This window comes from Aspergillus multicolor, assembly GCF_047715735.1.
Source record: "Aspergillus multicolor strain CBS 133.54 unplaced genomic scaffold BDW74scaffold_32, whole genome shotgun sequence".
NCBI lineage: Eukaryota > Fungi > Ascomycota > Eurotiomycetes > Eurotiales > Aspergillaceae > Aspergillus > Aspergillus multicolor.
Window position 1 is genome coordinate 263,836 of NW_027395983.1, and position 22,134 is coordinate 285,969.

A 22,134-nucleotide genomic window follows, 5' to 3' on the forward strand; every position below is an offset into this window, starting at 1 on the left:
TGCAACCGCCATCCCTTCTATAAGCATCTACGCGAAAGGTCTGCCTAGGCTATTAGTCCCAGCCTTGGATCAAGACCAGATTGGCTGGTAAACCATAGTGAATTCAGTCATACTCAGTTATGATATGGTACTTAGTGGTGATAAAAGAGAGATACCACAGTCCATGTCCCGACGTATTCCCGGCGCCGGGACAACGAGACCTACCCTTTCAGCACAGCAGAATAACGTGAGCCCTCAAAGCTCCTCATGGCTCTGCTGCATTGCGCCTTAAACGCCCTAAACTCCCGCAACCCTCGAGATCCTCCAGCGCTGGTTGGCGTTCCCATGCCTCTCGTACAAAATAACAGGGGTGCCATCCGCAGTCGCCGCGTACTGGACATCCAGCGCCATATTCGCCTCCTTGACATTGCTGAACCTGTACCGTAGTTGGTTAGCTGTTGCCCTCTGTGTCATTGAAAACATGTAGTGGACATACAGGTATCCATCACCGAGGTCTTCGGCCTTCCAGCGCGCGGTCGCGTCGTTCTTGGGGTCAACGACAGCGATACGGAGCTGCGTGTTCTTGCCTGGACGGACACAATAATCAGCGATAAACGTCTGGGAGTACCATACTTGAGCAGGGTAGGTTACCGTTGGTAGCTAGGTAGGCGCTCGGGTTGCGCTTGTACGAGAACGCTCAGCTGCCGTCGGCCATGCGGTGGGCCGTCCACTGGAGGTTGGGGAGTTGGAGGTTCTTCCTAGCGCGCAAGATTCCCATTAGAATGCGCTTCCCATGAGGGATCTTAGTAAACTGGGTAGCATCGCGTACCAGATACCGACGTTGCCTAGTTCGCCGCCGCCGTAGACCTCCAGGGCGCGATTGTCGGCCTCGGGGATGAGGGTGATGATGTAGTAGGTCACGCCGTCGACTAGACGTTCGGAAGCCATGGTGGATACGGTGGAGTTGAGCTTGAGCAAAGCGGATGGTTGTTTAATTGTGCTGCTGGTTTTGATGTTGTGCTTGGATGTCTAACAGAAGGTCGTCAGAAACGGGGACGAAGCAGGCTTATATAGACAGGTATTCGTTCTCTGTTGATGTACGAGAGACGCCAAAATTTGTCCAACAATTGAGTGGCAGTGACAAACAGCAATATCCAGCGAGAATTTAGGTATTCGAAGCGACGGTGGACTGGTTCCCTAGACCACAGGGTATGATATCGTAGTGTACGCTGGGGCATGCTGCCCTGAGAGACAATTGCCATGCACGCTGAAGTTACACAATGTAAATGCATCAGGCCATAGCAGTAGTCTTTCAGGGCTGAGTCGTCATCGAGAGATCTGTGGCTAGCTGAGACCGGCACCGAGTACTCGAGTGCTGAACAGAACGAGGCAGGAAGAAGCGGTACTCCAGGCCTGGCCCAAAAAAAATTGGTAGGTTTCATGGTAGTCCTGCGGTCTTGAGCTTAAATCATACATGGCCACATAGCACGCATATGGTATACACCGGTTTAAAACCTATTAGGGCCAGGGAGGCGACCGCTGGAATAGGTCAACCTCGGCATTCGAACAAGACAGTGAGTACTGGTAGACAGGCGGGAGAACCTACTCGCCAAAGAAATACACAAAGTCCCTTGATTGGCACTGCTTGCGCAACCTTGGTCCTATGATGGCTGGCATGTAGCTGCAGTGCCCTCGTATACAGCTGAGACGCGGGGGTTGCAGCCGAGATACCCACGCCACTGGACTGACATTGAGCAGAAGTACCCGAGCATGCAAGTGTCGGTAGCTTTAGCTAGAGTTAGGGCTTAGTGTCAAATCAGCTAAGCATTATGCTATTGCTACCCTTTAGCCAATAGGCCTGTAGCTAGCCCACGTGCTAGCAAGAAGAAAGACAGCGTAACCGAGTCTTCAGCCGTCATTCGAATCAAGCTCGATTGCCATCTTGCCGTTGATTTAACTACAGGAGTCGCAGTGATGATGATTCAATTCCTGGAACCCCCCGGCCAACCCCGGAATATCGGACTGAGCTGTGTTAGGCTTCGGACCCAAACCCTAAACAGGCAAGTCCGAGGACAGCCCGACAACCTTAAGCATGCTTGCAGCAATCAACCTGCTACAGAGCTAGTCTCCAACTATCGGATATCGGGCCTTTGGGAAGCCGGGTAGTAGATGCAATTCGGAGCTCGGAGAACTCCTTCGTCCTTGGGCCAAGAGTCGACGGATGTGATACTCCAGAGGTCTCTCTGCTTTGCTTAGTATGGTATGATGGAACCCCGTGCTAGTAGTACCATACTTGCGCCATGCTCCGGGCATACCACCTTTGCTTACAGTCCGACCTTAACCCAAGCAGTAAAATGAATCAGCCCATCTTCGGCCCTCGGAACTGCGTCGGAGTTTCGATGCTGATCACTGCGGGTCTGGCGGGGTAGAACGACGCTATAAAAGAGCCATCGTGGCGATACGGTTCCCCTCCAAGCCATCCCACACCATCGAAGAACAATCGCAGTTGCAATGCCTCTGAAAATTCTCATTGTTGGCGCCGGAATCGGCGGGCTGGGGGCGGCCATTGCCCTCAACCAAGCCGGGCACGATGTCTTGGTCGGTTGACCCTGGGCCCGACCACCGAATCCACCAAGTTTCTCTAACGCGGACCTGCAGGTCTTCGAGCAATCGCGCTTTCTGCACGAAGTCGGTGCGGCGGTCCATGTGGCGCCCAATGCCTCGCGCATCCTGCAGTCGTGGGGAATCGACCTGGCCGCCTTACAAGGCGTGGAATGCGAGGCGATCAAGGTCTGGGATGCGCAGGGGAATTTTCTTTCGACGACCATGGTTAGTGCTGCCTTGCTGGGGGGCGTGGCGAGACTAAGCTAGGCCAATATAGGAGGCGAAGGACTACAAGAAGGCGTTGGGGATCCAGGAGCCCTGGCTGCTCAGCCACCGCGTCGACTTGCACAATGCGCTCCGGGCAGCGGCGGGACGGGAGGTCGATGGTCGGAAGGTCGAGATACGGTTGGCGTCGAGGGTTGCGTCTGTGGTGGGTGATCTTCCTCGATGGTTCGTCTTCATTCTTCGCGCAAACTGGCTGATTTGTGTGGGGGTAGGATGCCGAAGCCGGGGTTGTCACGCTCGAAGACGGCGCGGTGTACACCGGCGACCTGGTCATAGGGGCCGATGGGATGCATGTACGTTTCGCACCCAACCTGCCATTACCTTGGTGCACTGCTTATATACCTGCAGTCCAAAACCGTCAAGGCCATCACCGGAACAGAGCCAAGGGAAGAAAGCACGGGGCAGAGCACATACAGATGGCTCGTGCCGGTCGCCAGGCTTCTTTCGAATCCCCTAACCGCGTCGCTGGTGAATGAAATCGGCCTGAACGCAACGCACATCTTCGCCGCCGCTGACAGACGCCTGGTCATGTACCCCTGCCGCCGCGGGACCTTGCTCAACGTCGCGGGGATCCACCCCTCCAGCGCTACGGCGAAGACGAAGACCGCGACCTCGTCGTGGCTGGACTCGGGCAACCTGGACGGCCTCCTCGAGACATTCAAGGACTTTGCCCCTGCGCTGCGGGAGATCTGTCGGCTGGGCGAGGACGTGAGACTCTGGAGCCTGGCGTCTCGCCAGCCGCCGCGGAGCTTTGTCCGCGGGAGATTGGCGCTGCTGGGCGATGCGGCGCATCCGACGCTCCCGCGTAAGTTTATCCCCTAGATTAATCTGTCGCCTCGATGCTTACTCTTGCAGACCAGGGGCAAGGTGGTGCGCAGTCGATCGAGGATGGCGCGGCACTGGGGGCGCTTTTTATGGGGGAGGCTACAGGTACGCGGGCGGAAGTTACGCGGCGTCTTGACCTCTACAACAGGACGCGGTACGAGCACTCCGTAACCGTGATGATGATGTCGCAGAAGCCGAACGAGCGACGGGCGGAGATGATTGAGGAGCTGCGGCGCTACGTCGCGGATGCAGAGGTGCCGACCGACATGTTCCGGTTTGCCTGGGGGTCGGACCCCGTGGGAAAGGCGAGGGGCTTACTGACGGGACAGTTGCTTGAGATAGGCAGGAGCCGGTTGTAGATCAAGGGCAGATGAGTGACACTAGCATCCATAGGTAGCAACGACTTTGACGTCCTGCGGAAGGAAAGATCGAGCATCGAACAAAGAGAGCAGCAGGATTGGTCCCATGCCGCTCGGTCGCACTTGGACAAAGCGAACCGGACGAGACGAAGGAAACTAAAACGAGCTGGAGAGGAAGGACCCAAATAAAACTCACGCCTTGGGCCCCTTTGCCGGCTGCCCTGGCCCCGTTGTCCCAGCCTTGCCCGAGGGCTCCGCATCCGCATCCAGACTCTCGTCCTCAATGAAAACCACGGCCTCTGCAACGGGCTCAATCTCCTTCTCGATTTTCTCAGCGTTGACGGTCCGGATGACGAATGGGCGAGTCAGGCCAAGCACGCGATGTCCATCCTTTGGGGTGCACAGGTCATCGACCCACATCGTGTCCGAGGAGCCGGAGAAGGTCGCGCCGAAGTTCGCAAGAGTGTGGAAGCCGGGTCGCGGGGTCTGTGCAGTTTATGTCAACGGCCATCTGGGATATCTCCTGCAGGCGCGCGGTGAGGCTGCGCAGTCTTCGGGTCGGATCGTCGATGAGGCGGAGGAGAGCGGAGAGCGACGAGCGCTTCGTTGGACAGGAGGTGTGCCGCAAGCGCTTTGCATTGGGCGTCCCGGCGAGCCTTCATGGCCTTTTCAAGCGCGAAGTCGCGCGTTTGGCCGAACTCGACGCTGTTCGCGACGCGCGTGGTGATGGACCGCCAGACCTAAGGACGTGGAGATGTCAGTACGCAAGTCACCTATGGCATGGTCCTGGAGCAAAAGAAACTACCGACCTGGGCGTACTCCATTCCGACTGCGGACAGGTCAGCCAAGTGAATCGGCAATCTGCCCAGGGCCTCCATGCCACTGCCTTTCTCAAACTTCGAAAGCAGTGTCTCCAGCTTGTCCCCCAGCGGGGAGACCCCACCCCACGCGTTGTCATCATGGGAGCCGGCTTCGTCGACGGCCTCGTCCAGGTGCCAGAAGGGGTGACGGAATAGAATGTCGACAACGGCCTTGTTCAGGAATGCCTCGAAGAGGGCCTTGCCAAACTGGTCCTGCTGGGCGGGCTGCAGGCGGGCGTGAATGCTGTCGAGGTCCTCCTGGACGAGCCAGCCCTCCAGCGACGCGACGATCCGGTCCTTCTGTTTCTTCGACAAGCCAGCGATATCGTCGATGGCGAGGTTCTGCGCGAGATTCCAGGTGGCGTAGAAGATGTCCCTGAAACCCTGGGAGAAGCGATGCGGCAGGACAACATCTCACTCGAGAAAATCGCCCTCCAACCAGTCCGCCGCCCGGATGCTGTTCCGCACGTAGACCTCCAGGTCCCGAACGCGCTCCTTGAGGTATTTCACCTGGTCCTCCAGACTGTCGCCGGTGTCGTCGTAGCTGTAGCTCAGGATGCCGTAGCGGCCGTGGGGGTCAGTTTCGAGCTCGGTTCGGGCGATCGCGAGGACTTGTTTCAACGCCTCACGCTTGGCTTTCTGCTGCTTGTTGGCCTTGGGCGAAGACTAGGGGGCGAGCATTAATTGATTAGTGCAGGTCGCAGTGGGTGAAAGCTCGGGGAGTGGCCACTTACCTTCTCAATCTTGGACGACTGTCCCTTTGGGTGGCCCATGTCGGATGGAAGGAAAAGAAATTCGCTGAGAGCGAAGGAAACGGATTGAGACTGTTCAAAGGAGCAGACACGGAGAGTGCAGTGAGGGAGGGAGAAAGTGGGTGGTCGCTAGGTATTAGGAAGCGAAAGGCCGCCGTGGGCGATCGCATGTACTTATCCGAGACCGACCGAGACAGGAGACGAGGCTGGGCTGGGCTGCTTTCGATCTGCGCCTCTCTGGGTCATCGCAGCAGGTTGTTATTTTTGCCCCTGCTTATTGCGCTGTCTTTGTGTCTTTTACCTTTGCATCCGGTTCTGTCGCCCTCCGATCGCCCAAGATCAATAAGAGTTCCAAGGTTCGCTCAGCCACCAGAACGCCCTCAAGGTGTGACGGCTGTTTTCTTTTCTTTTGGGTCCGGTTCGGCATCATCGTGGTGTCGCTTGGGTAGATCAAGCTGCTTGGTCCCTGGGGCTACCATATGAGGTGGTGGTAGTCACCGTACCGCGGACCGACAGAGAGCAGACATGGGGACTTGACTGAGCAGGGCGTGGCCACCTGGAGGGTGGTGGGCGTTTGCAGTTACACCAAGCACAGCAGAGACTTTGAAGATAGTTGGGCTGGGCTGGGCTGGGCTGCGAGTGGTGGTGGAAATTGCTGTCTTTGCGGTCCCTGACAGGACAACAGGCATGAGACGCCATTAATTGAAGCGATGCACCCAGCGGCTATCTCACACATCACATTGACCCACGCCGATATGCGCACGCTATACGAGCCGCTCATGACAAAGATTGTCGCACTGGTCGATGGCCAGAAGGAGGCTGCTGCTCAGCATTGCCAGTATCGGGTGATCAACGTAAGTCCCTGCGCCGCATTGGAACCTTTGCTGCTTGAACTTCCATCCGGATTCCAATCCTGACTCTCATCCAAAGAATCGTCGTGGTAGGTGGACTGGCCGCCTCGCAGTATGTGCGCCACCGGTTGGAGAATGTGTTCGCGATACCTGAGAAAAAATCCGGTCACGGTGCCAAACAAACCGTATGGCGCCCTCCGCCCGTCCACCGTCCAATCCTTGCCCGTGTGCACAGCGACTCTCTAACACCAGTCCAGGCACCTAGCGGTCGCCGTTGGCGGTGCCTTGCAAGCCCGCCTCGGCCAACGCCAGCCAACCCTCGTGCCCTTCTTGAGTTACGGGTTCGGCGACGCCGACGGGAACACATTCTGGGTGCTGAACAAGGCAAGTCTTCTCTCCCAACCCTGCACCTCCCTGCCTGCTAACGCCGCATCCCTACACCATAGGGCACGGAGTATACCTCGGACTACGAGAATCACTTGGAAATATGGACCGCCTTTCCTGCGGGAAATGCCACATCGCTGCCCGTGTTCGGGTGTGTGATGAACGACTAGCCGCAGCAGGTGTCGCACCACGGTAGGCTGGTCCGCTTATGCCCCAGAAGAGACCCAGCTAACTTTGCTCTTATCGTAGCCGTGTGCGTTGTCGGGGAGATTCTGGTGGACGTCCAGGGTCGCGGCCACATCCAGGCGCCCATCGCTTATGTTCAAGGCGTGCCGCGAATGTTGCTGCGCATCCAGACGACATTCGGCGCGCAGCGAGGCGCCGTCTGCGTTTCGGTTTCCGCTGACCAGATCGAGCTGGCAACTTACAGCTTTGTAATGCAGGACTCCGACCCGGCCCATCGGAGGGTGCTGTAGGGTAGTTGACGGGAGAGGCACGCCCTTGCCTGCGTACACTTTCTTGGTCTCCTTGTACTGTCGCTCCTTACTGTAGTACCGGATGGTAGTCTAGGTTCCTTTGATGCGTTGTCTTGTCGCTTTCCTTGGAAGGCCTACCAGTTGTTAGAGCAATTTACAGACGTGCATGCTTGTGTTTTGGAATGCACAGCTCCATCGTCCGCCCAAGCGCACTACCAAGTGACACTCCAAGTCTTGTTGCCATCCCAGGTACCATCCGATGTTGTCGGTCCCAGCGGAGATAGCAATAAATCCTTGGCCCCTCGCGCTTTCCCCGCGCTCGGCTTCGCGGTATTCGTCCCTTTTATCGAGGTCGTCTCTCATAGAGTAAACGGGGGGCTGATTGCAGTCGTCGGGATCCTTTGTTGGCCTCACCATAGTGCCCAAGGCCTGTAACAGCTACAGCGATACCCGTGGGCCTCGGACGCCAATTACCATAGTACGGCGTCGAGCAGCGAGCTCGGTCACCTCTAATTCGTCATCGCACTTCTCACCTACCTCTCACAAGAGGATTTCGATCGCCGGTCCTGAGAAAGCGATTTATCGCGACAACAACGGGGAAAGCGCGGCCTTCAAGATTTCAACGAAGCAATGCTGTACCGTAGATAAGCATGGAAGAGACACGGAAGAAGGGAGCGGAGTATCTTCTAATGTGACTTTTATTTGGGACGTTCGTTTGCCGCTGATAAAGAACCCCAAGGTGTAGCCCGAGTAAAACCACAGACAGAGGGAGAGGACAGGAAACTCCCGGCTCAGCTCAAAGTCTTAGCGGACCGACGTGGTGGCCTTGAGGGTCAGGCAGTAATCTTTTATCTCTTATCCTTATCCTTATCCTTATCCTTATCCTTATCCTTATCCTTATCCTTATCCTTGCTCTTCTCTCATCTTTCATCAAACAATCCAGATCCCTTGGAGAGAACAAATTAGTCCATCATACTTGCGTCCCTTGCGCTTCTCTTCTGGCCCCTTGGCCGGGGAAGCCGGGCACTTGCCAAGCCGAAATATCCAGACAGCAATGGCGGACAACTTGGAACCCAAATCGACCGAGTGCTTCTCTCTCCTCTTTGTTGTATGCTTACTCTGTCCGCTGCGACAACAGTCAGGGCCCCTCCATAGCATGATGTTTCCCGGTCTCCCAGCGTATCGTTGAAAAGGTACGGTATTATCTGTCGTCTTGTCCTGCAGGCCGGGACGTCGGGCATCATTTGCTGGTATCCAAGTCCCAATTGTACCCCACCTACCGATATTACCATACTGCGAAGCCGGTCCAGGCTGCGCTTGACCGCGAGCCGAATATATATGCTATAATACCATCCTATATCCCTCCAGCTCATCGTGATCCCTAAAGGGGTCTGGGTGGGGAGCATCCTTCCAACCAAATTCGACAGGATCAAACAGCAGTTTAGCAGCAACGGAAACAGCAAATGCCATTAGACCAAATGCCTTTAATGCGGCTGGGGAGGAGGGCATTGACCAGCGTTGACAGTGCCAAAGTATTACCCTATATCCAACATTATTCACCTCGGAATTCATCGAGCCTGTCCGTTGGGAGAAAGGCAGCGTGTCCAGAGACAAAAAAAGCAGAGAAGGTGTCTGGTCTGGCCTTCTGCCATCATTCAGATTCTATACGCCTGCAGGCAGCCCGGTACGTGCTTGCTTATGATAAACTTGAAGATCGTGCTAAGGTGTTCATGAGGCATTTACCATTTATTGAATCCAGAGCCCCGGTTTGAAGCATTGCCCCGACAGCAAAGAACGAGATCTCTTCTCTCCTTATGAATCAGACTAAAGGTTCTCCGGAAGAAGAGGCTCATCCCCTGTAAGCCCCTTGCTCTTGAGAATACCAGTCCGGGTTTCCAGAAACGCTTGGTATACTGCTTTCGGGACTGTTCTCCCGGTCTCTTCATCCTCCCACACTTGATATCCCACCTGCTCCCAGACTTCGAGCTGCCGCATGAAGTTTGCGCTCGGCTTGACTTTCGTCTTGGATTGCATGAATGCCAACACTACCGAGAGCTTGGCGCCGTATTTGCGCATCAGATACGCAATTATGATCGTTGGGGAGCGTGAAATTCCCAGATCGCAGTGGACGAGTATAGCCCCCGGTCCAGGGCCAGGGTCCGGTAAAGTAGAGGATGACCGTAAGGCCGACGAAGCCATCTGCTCAATGAAGTCGCAGATGTCGCTCATATGAGCAAGGAGGTCTTGCGTCGAGGAATCTACGCACGAAACCCATTTGTGACGGGCTTCTGGGATCCCTGCTTTCCTTGTCGCGCTGTTCCACCATACCCACTGCGCATCTGTCAATGAGACGATAGCGTTGATACCATTATCTCGGAGCATCCTTGGTTGTATGAGGCCTTGACATTGCCGAGGAAAAGACCTGGCACGATTTCTCGCATCCGCGCTGTAGAAGCCATTTTCCATCTCTTGGTTCTGTACTTGCTTAAGCTCTCCTCTGCTTCTTTTTCCTTCTTTCCAATCTTCTCGTTGCGATCCTGTTCCGCTCCCTCAATATGCTCGTCGCCTATGCTGGCAGATGGTGCGAGTGAGGAAACCATTTGTTCACACAACTAGTATAAAATTGGCAAAAGATATCTGGAGTATTCAGTCGGTAGAAATGTGAATAAGAATAACAGAGTGGTGGAGTAGGGGACAAGGCCCTTCCCGATTGCAAGTTGGGCGGCTGTTGTTCCTTTGACTGTGACTTCAGAGTGGCCTGGAATTCAATTGGCCATAATTATTCCATATATATACGGTAGATGTATGGTAGTTCTGATTAGTGTTCATTATGTGCCAGAATTATCTCATCATACATAGCCATGCAAAAGTGCAAGCAATTTCCTAGTACTAACCATCATTATCGGGCTGCTGAGTTTCTCTATACATAGCAGATCAATCCTGGTTCTTGAGAAGCTCACTGGAACTCCTCAAAACTGCTAGGTAACTATCCAATAACCGACCATGCATTGGCAAAGTCCGACATCGGACACGCTCCGAGACCAGCGGAGCGAACCCCGCAAAGAAGTCCCGGCTGATGGTTCTAGCGATCGCATATAAAAATGAGATCTCGTATACATAGCTCTTCTGACAACTTTGAACGATGAAGAAAGACAGCGCAGATCCGCCCCTCCTCTCCGTGCAGGATGTGCTTTCCCACACTACCCCCGATGACTGCTGGCTGGTCATCCAGGGCGAGGTCTGGGACTTGACGGGCTTTGTTACTGAGCATCCGGGTGGTCCTTCTGGTGAGTACCATATCATGTTTAGGTATCTTTGCCATGTGCTGAGTGTTTTGACAGTTATTCTCAAATACGCTGGTCGGGACGCGACGGACGCGTTCTTGGAGATCCACGCCCCCTCGATCCTGAGGGAAAACCTTTCCAGCGAGCACTTCAAAGGTAAACTGGATACTTCAACAATCACGCCGGACTGGACGCAAAGTGCACAAAAAGCTCAACCAAAGGCGAAGCCTCGCGGCCCCAAACCTGAGCTAGCGTCGCTCATCAACAGGTGCGTTTTCGCTGTTCGGTGCTCGGATAAATATCCGAATGCAGCATGGAAAATGGAATTGACCGCTTCTTTGTCAGCTACGACTTCGAGAAGGCTGCTGCACTAAGTGCGTCGGAGAAGGCGTATACGTTTTACTCCACAGCCGACACGGACTGCTGGACACGAGATGCGAACGAGTCCATGCTCAAGCGGATATGGTTCCGGCCACGGGTGATGAAGGATGTAACCACCGTCGATACTTCTTCATCTATGCTGGGGATACCGATGGCAATGCCGCTGTTCATCTGCCCCGCTGGTGTTGGGTCGTTGATACATCCTGATGCTGAGAAGGCGCTGTTTAGGGCGTCGAAGTCGATGGGGGTTATCGAAATTGTACCATGCCTTATGCTTCTGATATTCAGCATCCTGCTAATAACTCACCAGGTCAGCACCAACTCTGGACACCCGCTGGGTGATATCGTTGAGCAAGCCCCCGGCTACCCCTTTCTCTTCCAGCTCTACCTGAACAAGCAAAAGGAAAAGTCAAAGGAACTGCTCCTCAAAGCAGAATCACTCGGCTGCAGAGCCATCTTCTTAACCGTCGACTCAGCCGGACGAGGAAAGCGCGAGTCCGACGAACGACTCAAGTCCGACGAGCTCCTGCGTGACCCAATCACAGGTAAAATGATGAAAGCAGGCGCTGGCCTCACAAGACTCATGGGCAGCTTCATCGACCAGGGCATGACGTGGAACGACATCGCATGGATCCGCAGCGTCACCAAGCTCCCCATCATCCTCAAGGGCGTCACTTCTGCCGAAGACGCGAAGCTCGCCATGAGATACAACGTCGACGGTATCCTGATCAGTAATCATGGCGGCCGGAACCTCGATTACTCGCCGCCGACGATTCTGGTGCTACTGGAGTTGCACAAGAACTGCCCTGAGATATTTGACAAGATGGAAATCTACATCGACGGCGGGTTTCGGCGAGGCGCTGATATCATCAAGGCGCTTTGTCTGGGGGCAAAGGCTGTAGGGATGGGACGGAGTTTCTTGTACTCCCTGAATTATGGGACGGAGGGCGCAGAGCATCTGATTCAGTGTAGGTTTGCCCGCTGAGGCAGTTTGTGTTGGGCTTCGCTGACGTTCGTAGTACTCAAGGCTGAGATGGAGGCCGTGATGAAGCTCATCGGCATCAAGAATCTCTCGCAGGTATACCCTGGTTTGGTTAATACGGCCGATGTAGACCATTTGGTGCCGTCGGGCCCTAACCATCCGTATATCAAGTGGAGAGCTCGTTCGAACCTGTAGATAGGGCCATCCAGATTAGGCCAGGCCCGATGGCTTGTAAGCACAAATGCACTTGGCGTCGCGTCATAAACATGCATGTCATCGTCGAAAAAGGCTTGTTCGGGGCGTAAAGACACGTTCGCCGCACACGCAGCCGCGGCTGAAGGTCACAATGAGATACATAAACGTCGCATACTCGGGTCCGCTAGATTAAGGAGCCTCCGGTGGCCGTACAAGCTGAGGGAAATATGATCCGACGCTTGCTTAGCATATGTCGTACATGCTGTGCGTTGACCGTTGAATCCTCAATAGGGTTTCCACCTGGCTCTTAATCGGCATCGGCGTGCCCATCCGCCGTAGACCGCTTCTTCCGCCGGCCTTGGGCACCGGGCATGTAGGAAATGCCGGATGGTTAGGGCTTCTCAACGCTGTGACACTTCTGGGCAGCCTCCGATAGGTCCGGTCGCCCTCAAGGTTCGCGTAGAGGAGTTTAACCCTCAAAGTACTCTGGTTCAAGACGAGTCGGCGCCGATTCGGTATGCCAATGGCCAGCGGATCGTGATTCCGATACCCTAGCCACTGTAGGCTCCATAGAATGTCGGCGAACGTTGCGCAATCCCTCAACGCTCGCTGTGGGGATGTCAACCATCAACCAGCTATCAGATCGGGCGATTGCACACCCTAGGGATGCCATTCGATGAGTCAAATCAAGACGCGTCAGCCTCTTCTTCCCGATTCTTATTATCTTCTTATCAGTGAGAGCTTAACTTTGTTCCAAAGTTCAGTATATGGGTATGAGGTCAGACTGACCACCATGTTCATGTGAAGTTAACTCACGTCTGCCCCAGGGCTTTGGGACCTCGTGGGTCTCTTGTGGGCCTGATCACGGCTGTCAGGGGCATTGTATACCTATCAATAGCTCTGCCGTTTCCACATGAGCTTCAATTGCGAGACTGAAATATCGAAGGTCTACAACAGTGCACCCGTCGCTTTGCTGCTCTGTATCGCAGTAAGAAGTCCGTTTAGGGCTCTGCAACTGGCGAAGAGTTTGAGAGCTGCGGTCAGGGCATGGTCAACATGTGCCTGTGCAAGTAAGTAAACCTTCCCAAGCGAAGGTTTCTATAAATGGAAGCCCATAACGGAGACCCCGATAGATTTTGGAAAGGGAAGACCCGATCACCAGGTATGGTACACCGAAAATCTCGTTCAGAGCCAATCGATGTGGGCTTCGAGACAATTCTCTACCCTTCGTGGCTCTCTAATGTTGATTCTAGACCAGCAGTGGAGCCATATCACAACATTGCCTGTGACGATGGCGAAAAGTTGGGACCTCGATATTGCTGTGTCCTCAACAAAGAAAAGCTCGAGCCACAGCAGCTGTCTCCGATGATTGACCCAGTCGGACGTTTGACGTTTTCAGGAGGCCTGACATCACAACTGCCCCCCCCCTCTGGGGTAAACTCTGAAGATGAGGCTATTTTCGTGCCGGGATGAGAGGCGATTCTGACGTCGGCACCCCAACAGTGTCAGATGCAAGATCCCCAAGCTCGAAATGCACCGATAGGAAATGCTAGTCACCGATATAAAGCGAGACGACGTCCCCTCGAACCTCTTCTGGAGTAACAACAATAGCCCGAGCATTTTTCTGTCTATTGCCATTCCCTTCCTCTTCACAATGAAATCAATCGCAATCATCGGTGGTGGTTGGAGCGGATGCCATACGGCCCTAGAGCTTGCCAAAGCCGGGCATCATGTCACTCTAATTGAGAAAGGCTCTGAACTTTTCAACGGTGTGTCGGGACAGTTCGGGATTCGAATCCACAAAGGACCACATTACCCTCGATCTTCTGGAACCAGGGACAGCTGCCGAAGAACCTTTGAGAGCTTCTGCCAGAAGTACCCGGAGATTGTGGTCCCGGTCGAGCCTGCCATCTACGCATTTGCCGGAAAAGACTCGATGGGGCGGGAGTCCAAGGTCGACGCTGAGACCTTTGGGGACGTCTGCCGCGAGTCGAAGGAGTGCTTGCCCGTTGATATCGATCAATGCTGGCCAGGCAGTGAGCTTGAGGTTGCCTACAAGCTTTATGAGCCCTGTGCTGTTCTCAACCCGTATTTGAAGCACTACTTTCGAGAGAAACTATCGAGTGCCGGTATTAGTATCCGCCTTAACGACGAGGTCACCGGCATCCGTCGAGTCGGCGAACGGTACTACATTTTGACTTCCACCCGTGACGGAGCTTGGTTCGACAAGGTCATCAATGCCACCGGTTACGCCTCTGCCCTCCCTGACGGCCTCCTCTCGAACCTCCCGATCAAGCTTAACATCCAGTATCAGGCCTGCACGGCTCTGAGCTACATTGACAGCACCCCGGGCTCATCGCCCATCTCTTTCATTGTCATGGATGGCTGGTTCCCCTGCCTTATGCCTTGTATCAGTGACCCGAAAAAGGTTGGAGACTACGTCCTCACCCACGGTGCATACACGATTCTTGGCTCTTACGATACCCCGGCCGAAGCCGGAGCCTGCCTTTCCGGCCTTGCGCCTGACTTCATGGAAGGTCAGGTCAGACCAAAGCTCGAGGAGCAGATGGAGCGCTTCTGGCCGGGCTTCACCAAGCGTTTCCAATACACGGGGTGGAAGGGCTCCGTACTACCGAAGATGGTAACGGATACCGAGTTCCGGAGCTCTGTTGTCTTTGAAGCCGACGGAGTGGTGTACATCTTCCCAGGGAAGATTTCGAACGTTGTTGATGCTGCAGACGAAGTCCTTGCCTTGATCGATGGGTCTGATACCAAGGTAATCCGGACAGCCAAGTATGGGTATGCGCGGGACTCAGAGCTGAGTCGGAGCCGCAAAGAGATTGAGATGCTCCCTACTGCGAAGGACCGGAATACTTGCTTCCTGCAGACTCATCGCGAGCTCTGCATCAAGGCATGACCTCGTTGTTTCTTAGATTTTCTTTGAGTGCCGTTTGTTTTTTGCTCTTGCTTTCGTTTCAACACTTGATATTACTACACCAAAATTAGGTACCACACTTTTCTAGACCGTGTCTTGAAAATATAAGAGTAGTGAGTCCTGGAGTTCCCGCATCTTTCTTTTCCAATTATTCAGACCAAACGGTTTTCGCTGTATCCCCTCGTATAGCGGTTTGCCGGACAAGGGCACTCGCGGGCTTCCGTGCGGAGAGACTCAGTAGCCAACCGTCCAGTCTCGAATGCAGGATGGATGAGACGAGTTATCTATATTGCAAGCCTAGATAGGCAGGGCATTCGTGACTTCAAAAGCGCCAGGATGTCTTTCGTACTATAGGTAGTTTACTCTAGACTTATGATATGTCACGAAGGCAGGGTGACTTTTGAAGCGCATTGCATGATTGGGCCGATCATGCATAGAACCATATGACATGGTATTAAGTGTATTCGCGTCCAGTCCAACAAACGAACTGCAGGCTTCTCCCAAGGGCGGGGCTGCCTGAGCTTGTCCGTGCCGACATTTGCTCCTCACCGAGCATCATCTGCTTCAGCCCGTCTTCTTTCAACAGAACATTCAACTTGTCTGGTCTGATATGCAGCTGTTTGGTAGAATCTACATCTTCACTGCAGTCGCAGACTGCCCAGATGACCTGGCCACCAGCCAGCCACAGTCAACGTTGGGGCTCGCCGGACGGTCCGAGGGTCAATTACAACAAACAAATGCAGCATGCGATCCTCCGGTGGCCAGCAAAGCCGTTGACTAAGAGTCAGCTCTTGGCCGATAGGTTGTGGAGCGGACCAAGGCTTGGACTGCGGCGCTTGACACGAAGCTGAACCCACGACAAGACGCTTAGGGCTCCGGCCAAGAACAATAGATTAATATCAGCCAGCAGGACCCTTGCACTGCCACAGTGAGGGGAGCTGGGCTTGGATACCTTGCTGATGATGGGAGAATTGATATAAATCTCTCTTACACCTGGTAAGAGCAGCAAGTCTGTCAATCAGTCACCAAATCTCATACCTAGGTAACCCTATCCAATATCAACAGAATCCTATAGCCATGGCCATCGATACCACCACCCCCTCGCACCGCGGCGACGAGATCCTCGCCGTCTTCTCCACAGCCTTCGGCGCCCTCCTCGCCGCCGACCCGGCCGCCTTCCAGACCAAATTCCGCAAGATGGCCGCCTCAGCCTTCGCCTTCTACCGCGGCACAGCCTCCCTCTTCTACCACGACCTCGAGGCCCAAGCCCAGATCCAAGCCGACCCCTTCCTAAACGACCAGTCCAGCAACATCTGGATCCACGGCGACCTGCACGCCGAGAACTTCGGCACCTACATGGACTCGCACGGCCGCCTCATCTTCAACGTCAACGACTTCGACGAGGCCTACGTCGGCCCCTTCACCTGGGACGTCAAGCGCTTTGCGGCGTCGATTGCACTTCTTGGGTACGCGAAGGCCCTGAGCGATAGGCAGATTACCCGTCTGGTCAAGACATACGCCGCGGCGTACCATGAGCGCATCCGTGCCCTAGCCACCACCGAAACACACGATATCCCGCGTATTACGCTTGATACGGCGAAGGGACCGCTCCTCGACGCCCTGCATAACGCGCGCATGCAAACGCGCGTCTCGCTCCTCGACTCGCAGACCGAGATCCACAACTTCGAGCGCCGCTTCACGCTCGGCGGCGGCGCGATAGAGCTCGACGACACCGCCCGCGAGAAGGTCATCGCTGCGTTTGACAACTACCTCACCACCCTCCCCCAGCCTCAGTCTAGTGCCGGATCGAGCGCCTACCGCGTCAAAGACGTCGTTGGCCGTCGCGGCGTGGGAATCGGCTCCGCGGGACTGCCGTCGTTTAATATCCTCCTCGAGGGCAAGAGCGAGGCCGTTGAGAACGACGTCATCATCTACATGAAGCAGTCGATCCCCGCGGCTGTGTCGAGACACGTCACGAATGTCTCAGCCGCGAGCTACTTCCTCCACGAAGGCCATCGTACCGTCGTCTCCCAGCGGGCTCTGCAAGCCTGCGCGGACCCCTGGCTTGGCTGGACGGAGATTGATGGCGTGGGTCAACTCGTTGCGGAGGTCTCGCCGTATGCTGTTGACCTCGACTGGTCCGAGATCAACGATATCAGCGAGATGGCGGAGGTCGTGGCGGATTTGGGCCGTGCGACGGCGATGATGCATGCGGCTGGGGACGACGATAAGCTGCATTCTGCGCTCGTGCCGTTTTCGCCGGAGCAGGCTATTAATCAGGCTATTGATGCTGCGGGGGGTAAGGAGGCCTTTGCGGAGGCGCTGGTGGACTTTGCGCATGCTTATGGGGCTAGGGCGAGGGGGGACCATCAGATTTTTGTGGATTTGTTTCGGAATGGAAGGATTCCCGGGTTGGAGCTTTATGAAGAGGAGTGAAGCTCATTTATGATGTTTCTAGCACAAAATAGCGCCCATTTCCGGCTCATAATGCTATGTTGTTGATGTTCTTGTTATTGTACTGCAATGCCTAGACGATTCTGAGCCCTAAGCTATGACCATTATGCCCTCTTCTAGCCCCAGCAGCAACCGGTCTCCGCTTGCTGCATCTAACCATGTCCCTCAGTCAAGATAATGTTGAGTAAAAGTCCCAATTTAGAGGGAAAAGTGCGCTTCGAGGCATAAAACATCAATTAGGCCTGGAAGTTTGTTCCTTATCGTATGGTACTCGGCGGGCATTCTCCAAAACAGCCTGCTGGAGTTATCCTTGCGTCATCCTGATATTAATCCTTATCATGTGAATGCCCACATCAACATGGTCTAGTACTTTGCAATCCAGACCCGCAAACCCGGACCTGAGGTTGCAGTCTGATCCATGGCCGAGAATTAAGTGGATAAGATAAGGCCAGGAACCAGGGTGCGTTCCCTTGTTCTAGAACGCCTCGCCCAAGCGTGCGGTAGCAGTCGGGGTCACCGATGGGGACCTCTGTGGCTGGGTGGACGTGCTGTACGCTTGAGCCGCCGCTGACATCGGATACTCGTTCACAAGCCTCGGGGATTACGTGGACATGCCCCATCAGGTTCATTATAGCCTGGAGATACTTCTGAGCGCATTTCATCATTCTCGTGTCTAGTTATAGGATATGCGTCATCGCTTTCCTACGGTATAGCTTGTGGATACCCGCCTCCAGCAATGTTAGGGACCAATTGAGGATACACGAGTCGGCCAGGGCGGATTAACCCGTAGGCGGCCGTAGCAAGGGTTAACGTCTCTCGGCAAGCCGAGTCTGGACTTGTGGCTTTGCATTCGGGAGTCGGCGTTGCTTTTGCCGGTTGGGATGTCTGGCTTTCGGACCATGGTTCAATCTCGAGATGTATAAACCTTCTCGGCGTCGCCGATGCAAACAAATCTAAAAGCGACAACGGTTCAGCTGGGTGCCTCGATTTGACCATGGCCGAGTATGATGATTGAGGAGCAGAGGAGAAGTCGGGTGGAAGGGAAGGAGAATACAGCCTCCTATCAGTAACAGAAAACAGTTAGAAATTCCAGCCATTCTCTGAAGGACAACGATAAATTCCTCTACCAATTCAACAACAGAGACCTTCCTTGTATTTAGCACGGTTTCAAAGCACCTTCACCTACACCTGATATCTCGCATCAACAGGCCTCTATCGGGTCCGGGGCCCTAGCGGTTCAAGTCCTCGTACAAATGGAAGACTCGTGCTTCTTATTCCTCTTGATCTCACTTCACCGGCCAGCCCTGTTGACCATGATCACGTACCCCGTGTTGCTGGTGGAGACCTCTCAAGATAGGGGAGTCCTTGACTCAAGACTAATTTTTGAGTCCTGTGGTGACTATCGAAGGGCTCGCGGATGTTCTTTGAATCAGTACAGTAGATGCAATTAACTGCAGATGTCAAGCCCGCCCGCAGTCTGTAAACGATGCGGAACTTGCCACAGCAGATGGACCTCTGAATTCGCCGTAGTCAGTATAGCTTTTCACGGGTGCATCCGTAGACCCTCATTCTCCGGGTTTTGGAACCCGTCCAGACATCTGATGCTAGATATTATCGGCATTTTTACCTATGATTTGTGAGTTTTCAATCGTCTCTTTGGAATCTGGTCAGGGCAGCCATTCCATTCTGGCCCTGATGGTCCTTATTTAGTGGAGATTGGAATATTCCTTGTCCTGGTGTGCCGAGACAATTTGTGGCAGGGGGTGACGGTTGAAGGCAATGTTTTGTATAGAGGTCCCTTTTACTTCCCTGATTCTCCTGAAAAACTACTTAAGGCGATTCGTCGAAATACAGAATGGCTTAGCATCGTGAGCTGGTTTGAGTGGCACCTCATTTAGGGGTAAAGATAGTGATCCCGGAGCTGGAGGTAGATAAATTTTGGCGCAAGTGATTCGGTACTGTAGATACCCCGTTGAGCCGGGGGATGAATATACATAGTAAAGTCGTATGATTATATAGTATCGCTAAAATACAGAGATCCAGCCCTCGCAGCGTTATAGATGGCCGTAATGCATTATCCCAGTTGCTAACAAGCAACATTTGATAGACGCCATGACCAGCATGACTCCAACCTCCGACTACGACCTCTGTCGTCCTCCAACCATGTACTGCTCCGGCATCTGAACAACAAGCCCATTCCGCGACGGAGGTAGGTCAGGCAAGGGCACGAATGAGTTCCTTTCTCTTCTTGTACTCGGCCGGACCCGTCCGCTACTGTCGACGCTCAGGTTGAACGACTTATCGTGCCGCTTCCTTGAGCTACTGCCTGTCGCATCCTGGGTTGTGTTGTACTCGTAGTCGTAATCAATGGAATCGTTATCGGTGTCACAGCCGGGTACGAAAATCTTCAGCAGAGCTCGCATTCCTGGGAAGCAGGCGCAGATGATGCCGAGGTCGATTTCGAGGACACTCCAGACGCAGACGGGGACGAAGTCTCCTAGAGTGGCAACGAGTGTCAGAGCTGCAATTTGAATGATGCAATGATCGCTTACTGGTTGGATTCATTGACTTCAGGAAGTTGAATGTCGTCGTTAACCGGATGATACTCAGGGCAGTTACGCTGTTACGATTAGCAGAGACCGTAAGGAGGAAACAAGAATACTCACACAAGCCCAGTGAGGAACATCAAGCAAACGCCTGTCTTCTTTGTTTTCGACATGTTCAGCTTCAACAAAACTGGCAGCGGCAGGCAGATGACAATCACGTCAAAAACAATGTTGAGAATGGCGTGGGAGATTTGCATGGCCGACTGATTCAGACATTTTCCTTGATGCTCACCATCCCACTTCAACCATCCGTAGCTGCGAGGAGTACAGTTGAATATGATAGCGATAGTATATGCGATGCCCCACATGCTGACGACGGCTATCATAATAAATGTCGCGATGCGCAGTTTCTGATGCGGGAAGATTCGTAGGTAGAGGAGTAGCATCGAGATCTTGATCAGCGACATGACTGGCGGGTATAGGCTAGTCGTTACTACAAAGAGCTGTTTGATCACTAGTCAGTTTCTAATCAGCAAGGATGGCAAGGAAGACTCACATAGAGGACATGATTTATGTCAGGTGGCGGAATATTCCATATGTCTTTGCCGACACCGAAACTTTGGGCTATATAATATAAGTACAGATCTGGCAGAAGGAAGAAAGAGTTGCTTACCGCGAAAAACAAGAGCAGCAATGGCAATGGCAAGGCCCTGTATGAATGAGCATGTGCCCCAATTGACGGAATGAAGTGGCGTACAAGGCTGAGAGTGATGGCAAGGTCATCCATGCCGTAATTGCGATTGAGAACCCGAGCGGCAGTCCTCATCACGGCGCAGATGATCATGAGCACCAGAAAGGTGACGCTCACTATGAAGAGCGCCTCTGTCGGGCTTTTTGGAGGGACACCACAGACCGATTCGGAGAACCTCTTCGCAGCTTTGCTAGGTCAGTCGTTGTAAAAGACAGGATGGATGCTAATAGGTCTAAATACCAAATATCTCCGTGACAGAGCAGGCCTGGAGGACACAGGACTCCATCGCCTTGGCCAGTGTCTGGTCATGACAGAAACAATCGATGTCGGTCAGCCCACATGATGCCTTGGATGTGGCCTCAGTAATGCATGTTAACTGCTGCAGTTAGCACCATAGCGAAGAGAGAGCAGGTGACATACGGCGCATTCTGGGATGGCTTCGAGGGGCGGCAGGTTGTCAAGGAGACCCATGGTTGCCGCATGGAGCGCATCCGGGGTAGAGCTGGACGGGCCTTGCACCTCTTTAAATCGGCACTCATCCCAGCACGGGCGTTGATCCCTTTAAAGAACAGCTCCAGTCCCGGCAAAAAGGAGCGGATCGTCGCCATGAGGTCTGGCCAGGGCAGGTGGAGTCTCTGCTACCCAACTCTATTTAATGGAGATCTCCGAGCCTCCGACACAAAAGGGTTCGCCATAAGCCCCGTGATCCATGCATGCCATGTGTTGCTTGGCTTTGCGGTCCTTTGCTGGCCAAGGAGCAGCTCAGGGTTGTGTTGTTGGGACGAAACAATGGGCATGTTTGGGCCAACGGCGGATCTGATCGCAACAACCGTTCTGCAGGGAAAGTGGCGTCCGATCCGACAAAACTCAAATTGCATTCTGAAACGGGTTTCCGAATGGGCCGTATCTCGTAAAAGTGCATGATTCGTGAGTTGGGCTCTGGCCCTGCAAGGCCTGTCGATCCTCGGGGTTGTTGTCCGCATCACAAGACTGGTTCGCCTTCATGAAAATCGCTGGCTGGCAAAGTTTAGATACGCTTGATGAAGTGCTCCGATGCAATTTGACAAATAATGGTCCATTGTCCTTAGAACGGAGGTATTCCGTATCGGCGTTGCAGCCCAATTTTGAGCGGCTCGGGGCTCATCAAGCGAACCATGGGAGGCCTGCGGGTCTGCTCCGTGACGATTCAGATCGTGCGTGATCCGTGTTTTGTGTAGAGCATCCTGTGCCA

The 22,134-nt window shown here is 53.9% G+C and overlaps 9 protein-coding genes across 9 annotated transcripts; 5 read left to right on the forward strand and 4 right to left on the reverse strand.

Moving 5' to 3' along the window:
* Positions 1-276: 276 nt before the first annotated feature.
* Positions 277-927, reverse strand: BDW74DRAFT_182071 (ricin B lectin domain-containing protein; the record flags this gene model as incomplete). The annotated part of the gene is made up of 3 exons (XM_073730171.1): positions 277-415; positions 476-566; positions 816-927. The coding sequence occupies 3 exons, from the start codon at positions 925-927 to the stop codon at positions 277-279; spliced, it is 342 nt and encodes a 113-aa protein (XP_073579942.1).
* A 1,563-nt stretch (positions 928-2,490) lies between these two features.
* Positions 2,491-4,052, forward strand: BDW74DRAFT_182072 (uncharacterized protein; the record flags this gene model as incomplete). Its single annotated transcript, XM_073730172.1, has 6 exons — positions 2,491-2,577; positions 2,638-2,808; positions 2,861-3,013; positions 3,081-3,161; positions 3,217-3,673; positions 3,724-4,052. 6 exons carry the CDS (start codon positions 2,491-2,493, stop codon positions 4,050-4,052), a joined length of 1,278 nt encoding a protein of 425 aa, XP_073579943.1.
* A 192-nt stretch (positions 4,053-4,244) lies between these two features.
* On the reverse strand, positions 4,245-5,685 carry BDW74DRAFT_170364 (uncharacterized protein; the record flags this gene model as incomplete). The annotated part of the gene is made up of 6 exons (XM_073727161.1): positions 4,245-4,538; positions 4,649-4,792; positions 4,862-4,881; positions 4,939-5,288; positions 5,331-5,578; positions 5,647-5,685. 6 exons carry the CDS (start codon positions 5,683-5,685, stop codon positions 4,245-4,247), a joined length of 1,095 nt encoding a protein of 364 aa, XP_073579944.1.
* Positions 5,686-6,374: 689 nt separating this feature from the next.
* BDW74DRAFT_182074 (uncharacterized protein) lies at positions 6,375-7,375 on the forward strand (the record flags this gene model as incomplete). Its single annotated transcript, XM_073730173.1, has 3 exons — positions 6,375-6,518; positions 7,070-7,091; positions 7,149-7,375. 3 exons carry the CDS (start codon positions 6,375-6,377, stop codon positions 7,373-7,375), a joined length of 393 nt encoding a protein of 130 aa, XP_073579945.1.
* A 1,824-nt stretch (positions 7,376-9,199) lies between these two features.
* BDW74DRAFT_170365 (dual specificity protein phosphatase family protein) lies at positions 9,200-9,834 on the reverse strand (the record flags this gene model as incomplete). The annotated part of the gene is made up of 2 exons (XM_073727162.1): positions 9,200-9,706; positions 9,742-9,834. 2 exons carry the CDS (start codon positions 9,832-9,834, stop codon positions 9,200-9,202), a joined length of 600 nt encoding a protein of 199 aa, XP_073579946.1.
* A 683-nt stretch (positions 9,835-10,517) lies between these two features.
* On the forward strand, positions 10,518-12,278 carry BDW74DRAFT_187862 (FMN-dependent alpha-hydroxy acid dehydrogenase; the record flags this gene model as incomplete). The annotated part of the gene is made up of 5 exons (XM_073731592.1): positions 10,518-10,662; positions 10,717-10,927; positions 11,005-11,299; positions 11,351-12,008; positions 12,060-12,278. 5 exons carry the CDS (start codon positions 10,518-10,520, stop codon positions 12,215-12,217), a joined length of 1,467 nt encoding a protein of 488 aa, XP_073579947.1. The 3' UTR covers positions 12,218-12,278.
* Positions 12,279-13,871: 1,593 nt separating this feature from the next.
* On the forward strand, positions 13,872-15,134 carry BDW74DRAFT_182077 (FAD-dependent oxidoreductase; the record flags this gene model as incomplete). Its single annotated transcript, XM_073730174.1, has 1 exon — positions 13,872-15,134. The coding sequence occupies one exon, from the start codon at positions 13,872-13,874 to the stop codon at positions 15,132-15,134; it is 1,263 nt and encodes a 420-aa protein (XP_073579948.1).
* Positions 15,135-16,190: 1,056 nt separating this feature from the next.
* BDW74DRAFT_160512 (DUF2252 domain-containing protein) lies at positions 16,191-17,620 on the forward strand. The gene has a single exon (XM_073725634.1). The coding sequence runs from the start codon at positions 16,230-16,232 to the stop codon at positions 17,586-17,588; it is 1,359 nt and encodes a 452-aa protein (XP_073579949.1). The 5' UTR covers positions 16,191-16,229; the 3' UTR covers positions 17,589-17,620.
* Positions 17,621-19,727: 2,107 nt separating this feature from the next.
* On the reverse strand, positions 19,728-21,457 carry BDW74DRAFT_86925 (CFEM domain-containing protein). Its single transcript, XM_073733941.1, has 8 exons — positions 21,324-21,457; positions 21,144-21,279; positions 20,910-21,088; positions 20,826-20,862; positions 20,709-20,776; positions 20,273-20,655; positions 20,159-20,226; positions 19,728-20,103 (listed from the first exon to the last, which is right to left on the reverse strand). Exons 1-8 carry the CDS (start codon positions 21,372-21,374, stop codon positions 19,745-19,747), a joined length of 1,281 nt encoding a protein of 426 aa, XP_073579950.1. The 5' UTR covers positions 21,375-21,457; the 3' UTR covers positions 19,728-19,744.
* Between the last annotated feature and the right edge of the window lie 677 nt (positions 21,458-22,134).

What these genes read in the sequence shown, in the direction of transcription:
- BDW74DRAFT_160512 (XM_073725634.1), top strand. Translation starts at nt 16,230, where the DNA reads ATGGCCATCGATACCACCACCCCCTCGCACCGCGGCGACGAGATCCTC.
- BDW74DRAFT_86925 (XM_073733941.1), bottom strand. Translation starts at nt 21,374, where the DNA reads ATGGGTCTCCTTGACAACCTGCCGCCCCTCGAAGCCATCCCAGAATGC. An exon ending in AAGCCATCCCAGAATGCGCC is followed by an intron (nt 21,280 to 21,323) that starts GTATGTCACCTG and finishes TAACTGCAGCAG; the next exon opens with TTAACATGCATTACTGAGGC. An exon ending in CTCTGTCACGGAGATATTTG is followed by an intron (nt 21,089 to 21,143) that starts GTATTTAGACCT and finishes GACCTAGCAAAG; the next exon opens with CTGCGAAGAGGTTCTCCGAA.